The 5,622-nt window shown below is 33.0% G+C and overlaps 1 protein-coding gene across 1 annotated transcript; it reads left to right on the plus strand.

Moving 5' to 3' along the window:
* On the plus strand, positions 1–1,651 carry LOC124834214 (uncharacterized). Its single transcript, XM_047308863.2, has 3 exons — positions 1–87; positions 178–219; positions 553–1,651. Exon 3 carries the CDS (start codon positions 558–560, stop codon positions 1,440–1,442), a length of 885 nt encoding a protein of 294 aa, XP_047164819.2. The 5' UTR covers positions 1–87; positions 178–219; positions 553–557; the 3' UTR covers positions 1,443–1,651.
* The last annotated feature ends 3,971 nt before the right edge of the window (positions 1,652–5,622 follow it).

A 5,622-nucleotide genomic window follows, 5' to 3' on the forward strand; every position in this document is an offset into this window, starting at 1 on the left:
TTATAAGACACTCACCACACCAATCTTTTGCCTTGAGCAATGAGGTTTTAGGTCGTGTACCCTTCACAATAAGAGCTCTCTATAAAGGTTCATCTCATAATTGTGTTAGTGCTTGTTAATTATTTAGTTTTGATTTCTTAGAACGTGAACTCACTACTTCATTTCATTTTCCTTCAGTTGCTTGCTGCAACAACATCAGCTAATTAAAACTCCAACCAGGTAAGTATGTTTCAATTGCAGTGACAATAAAGTTAAAAGTACTTTTACTCTCAAAGTAACATTAGTAAAATTAATAATACATTATTTTTCTTATATCAATTTTGGTTGGTAAATGTAATATTTTTTTCAATGATGAATAATTTAAATCATTAATATAAAAAATATATTATTTTTCTTACTAAAACTATAAGAAATTTTTTAAATAATAACCCATTTTAGTGATAAAAAATATGTTGTCAGTGATGATTATAAAAACTATTTTAATTATTAATTTAGAAATTAATTATAATTTGTTATCTGTAATAAATTTTATGTTTTGTGTTGACCTAACAGACACTATGTTGGAGGGACATCAAGTTTTTGGCTTTGGCTTTGTTGTAGTTGGTTTGTGGCACTTGTTCAACAACGTGAAGCTCCATGCACTTTGTTCCAAGTCCTTCACATCAACCCTATGGTTTCCCTCCACAAAGTCAAGATATTTGGAGCTCTACTTTGTCATGGCAAGCAGCACAACCTTCATCTCCTTGGAGCTCTTCATTTCACCAGCTCATCACCAACCATTTGGCCCTGATGGAACCATTCCCACCAACCATCTCCAAAACTTTGAACACTCCTCCATGGCCATGTCCTTCTTGGTGTATGCCTTCTTTGCCCTAATTCTTGATGCAAAATGCTCCAAACCTCAACATGAGTTAACTCATCTCTTAGGAGCCTTAGCTTTTGCACAAGAATACCTCCTCATGCACTTTCACTCCGCAAATCACATTGGACCAGAAAACCAATACCACTACTTCTTGCAACTTCTGATTCTTGTTTCTATTATCACAACCCTCATGGGAATTGGCTACCCTAAGAGCTTCTTGGTCAGCTTTGTTCGTTCTGTGAACATAGTTTTCCTCGGTGTGTGGCTTATAGTCACAGGGATTCTGCTTTATACACCAGGGTTTCAATCCAAAGGGTGCGTCACGCACCTCAAAGAATATAAGGTCACATGCAGTGATGATAAGGCCCGTCATCGTGCTGTTGCTCTGGTGAACATTCAATTCAGTTGGCTATTGATTGGAATCACCATTTTCGCTATGTCTTTCTACTTGGTTTTGGTTAGAATATATGGTGAAAACGTGGAGTATATTTCGTTGAGCAAGGAGGAATATTACCTTGAAGAAGATGAGTCAAACACTGACATTGAATCCCAGAAGAAAAGCATACAGGGGAAAGTTTAAAACACATTGAGAACAGTAAGCACACCGAATCACAATAGCACATGGTTTTTCCCCAAAGCTAAAAAAATTCATATTTAATTTCTCGTATTTGACCCTTTGTTGTTACTTTTTTTAAATGCTTTGGGGTTGCAGGTTTGATGTATAAAAAAATGGTTGTCCTCCATTCCTCGTGTAATAATATTTTAGCAGGCTTGGCTTTTTCTGATCAATTATAGGATGATTTTTTTTTTAAATATTAAATTGCCATTATTGCATAAACAACTAAAAAATCTACCTTATCTCCAACTACTCTGCTTTTTATATTAAAAAAGAATCATTGGTATACTCACTTAACATCTTAGATGTCACTTTCCTTTTATTATAACACACTTATATAAGCTTTTATCCTTAAATAGGGGAAAAGTAAAGAAAATAAAAAGTATTCCAACATATTTGTTAGAGGTAGACTTCATCCTTTTGTATTTTTTATTTATGTATGCACAATTTATTATATATATTATGGATTTAGTCTACGTTTCTTTTACTTTTATTAAGCTAGGGTTAATTATTGTCTCTTAAGTAAACTTATTATTCATTGGTGATCAAAGAAGTTTTTGTATTATTATTAATTTGGAACGGTTTCAATACAGGCTTTGACGAACTTGACTTGATCACTAAGTTTAACTTGGCCAAGTCTAACTTTATTTGTTTGGTCTCACCTAATATTACTCGACCTATATGCTCAAATTAGATCCTACTAGTCTTGATTTAATATGGACCTAGTCCAACTTAATTAAATGTGATCCCATCAGTTCGATTTGACTTGAATCTAAGTCTACTCAACTTGATTTAGCTTAGGACCAATTGGACTGGACTTGGAACAGGACTAACTCAACTTAACCTAAGCCTGGCTTCACTTGGTCTTGTTTAAGCTAGGCCTAACCTAGTCTTTGATCAAACTAGGATCCACTTCATTCAAACCCAACTTAGTTGAACGTGGGTTGGTCTCAACTTGAATGAATGTGGACCTTCTCTGACTTAACTTAATTTAGTTTCGGAAGACTTGGCTCCACTTGGCTAGCTTAGGTCAATTTAACTTAGGTCCAAACTAAGTTTCGACTTAACTTGATTTGACTTGGTCTTGATCGGGTTAAGCTAAATCTGGTCTTGATCAAATTAGTAAAAAAAAAATTGTATTACTAGCAGATAAATATAGTTGATAACATAAAAAATTTGTCAGCATTTGACTTTTTTCGATGGATTACCGATGGACTAAAATCCATCGATAATTTCCTTGTTAAAAAAAATTATCGACGAACGTAATCTACAAGTAATTACCGAAGATTATTAATGTTAACCTCAACCTAGTCTAACTCGATTTGGGTCAACTTGGTTTGACAATAACCTAGGATAACACAATCTCACTTTACAGGGTTCTTACTCGACCTAGTACTATCTTACTCAAGTATGTCCAATCTAGTATTTTATAACGAAAATAATCTCACTTACTCTAAACTAAAAAAAAGTTTCACAAATATAAAAAAGAAATAAAGAACTTAAAAAAAAACATTAATTAAGATCAATTACAAAATATTATCGATATTAATATTTTTAATTTTAACAATCATTTATTTAAATAATTTTTTGATAGTGATAATTGAAATACTTTATCTAAATAAGAAAACTAAAATATATGAAATTTTAAACTATTTTATCTAAACAAAACATTTGAAAAATGAAATATAAAATATTACTTACGAGAAATTAAGTATAATATTAGATAAGTATTTCAATAAAATTTAGATAATATCAATCATAATAATATGAATTTATACATAAGTCTCCCAAGAACTTAAATACCTTTTGTTCAAGAAGTGATTCGTTCCTTCATTATCACAAAAACATTTTTAATGTATGTTATTTTCGATAATTAACATTAGAAAATATTCTAACATCTTAGCTGCAGACATTAAATTGATGTTAAAATTGAAAATAGATGTCAAAAGACATCAGCCATGGGAGAAGTCTGACGTTGTAACATTAGAAAAAATAAATTAATTTAAGGATCGCGATATTCTAACAACGAATTTTGAACACTTTTTTGACAACGCTAGGTGTCAGTAATGCATTGAGCCAATTTTTTTCTTTTATTTCTGAAATTGTGACATTGAAGTTGATGAGAGCTTCAGAAAATTTTGGATTCCAAATATACCCCTTGCCCTAATTCATTAGAAATCATTGTTCTCTTTCTTCCTTCTCGTTCACCATCTTCGTTTTAGCTCTTCCTTTTGGTTTTTGGTCTCCCTCTTCCTTGTGGTTGTCGCTCTTCCTTGTTGTTACCCTTGTACGTTTTCATTACATCTCTTCGTTTTGGTCAATGTCATCCTCTTTGTTGAGTGTATTGTTCAAAATGGCAAGTTCCGGTAACCATGGTCCTTCGACGAGCAAGGTAAATGCATTCTTCCTTCATTTTGTACATTGCGTTTTCGGTTTGGATTTTGGGTTTTTCCTGTTAAATTTTTTGTTGTTTTTGTTTTAGGGCTTTTATGTTTTGGTTATTTTGTTTGTTGTTGATGCAGTTGAGGGTTAGTCACTCATTTTTAACAAAGTATATTTCTACTTTGAACAAGCATTTGACAGAGGAGCACCGGTCACTGATTGCGGAGATGGTGGATAGAGTGTTTTATGTAAAGAACCGTCCATGAACACTGGATTTTTTTTCCCCGGGAGGCATGTCCACCAATCCACCTCCAATGAAGACTTATGTGAGGAGGGGTCACGAAGGCGTTACAAGAGCAGAGTGCTTAGGACTCCTTACACTCGATTTCTTAGAATAAAATATGAGTGATATTTGTATAGATTTCTTAAGAGAAAGTAATACAAAATTGTACATAGATGAACAAATGTTTGTAATTTCGAATATATTTTGTTCAATTTTAAGAGAAAGTAATACAAAATTATACATATTATTAATGTTAATTGAATTTCCTTTGTTATTATCATTGTGAAATGAGGTTTTGTTTGAATTGTTAATGAATAAAGTGGCCACTTTGATTAGTATTGATGTATTTGATGGAGTAATCAAACAATGCTTGTGACATGATGAAGTTAGGTGAAGTCCTGGAACTTCTGCACCAAAAAACACATTGTAATCAATTACAACTCATTGGTAAACGATTACATGAACAAAATCCAGGATTTGTACAGAAACTTGTACTGCAGGAGTCAGCTGTGCTAACCTAGGTGACCATAGTAAAAAAATTTAATTTTTTGGCATAAATTCACTAGTTTTCACTTGATTTTGGTGTTTAAGTGTGAGTAAAGGCTGGAAAGTCATGTTTGCGCACCCCATGATTGAGGAAAGGAACAATATTTATGAGATGAACGACTGAGATGAAGTCTTGAAACTTCTGCACCAAAAAATACACTTGTAATCGTTTACAGATGCTTGGTAAACGATTACACGAACACAATCCAGGATTTGTACAGAAACTTGTACTAGAGGAGTCAGTTGTGGTAACCTAGGTGACCATAGTCAAAATTTTTAATTTTTTGGCATAAATCCACTGGTTTTCACTTGATTTTAGTATTTAAGTGTGAGTAGAGGCTGGAAAGTCATGTTTGGGCACCCCATGATTGAGGAAAGGAACAATGTTTGTGAGATGAACAACTTAGACGAAGTCTTGAAACTTCTGCACCAAAAAATACACTTGTAATCATTTACAAATGCTTGGTAAACGATTACACGAACAAAATCCAAGATTTGTACAAAAACTTGTACTGGAGGAGTCAGTTGTGGTAACCTAGGTGACCATAGTCAAAATTTTTAAGTTTTTGGCATAAATCAACTGGTTTTCACTTCATTTTAGTGTTTAAGTATGAGTATAAGTTGGAAAGTCATGTTTGGGCACCCCATGATTGAGGAAATGAACAATGTTTATGAGATGAACAACTTAGATGAAGTCTTGAAACTTCTGCACCAAAAAATACACTTGTAATCGTTTACAGATGCTTGGTAAACAATTACACGAACAAAATCCATGATTTGTACAAAAACTTGTACTGGAGGAGTCAGTTGTGGTAACCTAGGTGACCATAGTCAAAATTTTTAATTTTTTGGCATAAATCCATTGGTTTTCACTTGATTTTAGTGTTTAAGTGTGAGTAGAGGCTGTAAAGTCATGTTTGGGCACCCCATGAT

The sequence above is a fragment of the Vigna umbellata genome, chromosome 11 (genome assembly GCF_029865625.1).
Source record: "Vigna umbellata cultivar VRB3 chromosome 11, Vumbellata_1.0, whole genome shotgun sequence".
Taxonomy (NCBI): domain Eukaryota; kingdom Viridiplantae; phylum Streptophyta; class Magnoliopsida; order Fabales; family Fabaceae; genus Vigna; species Vigna umbellata.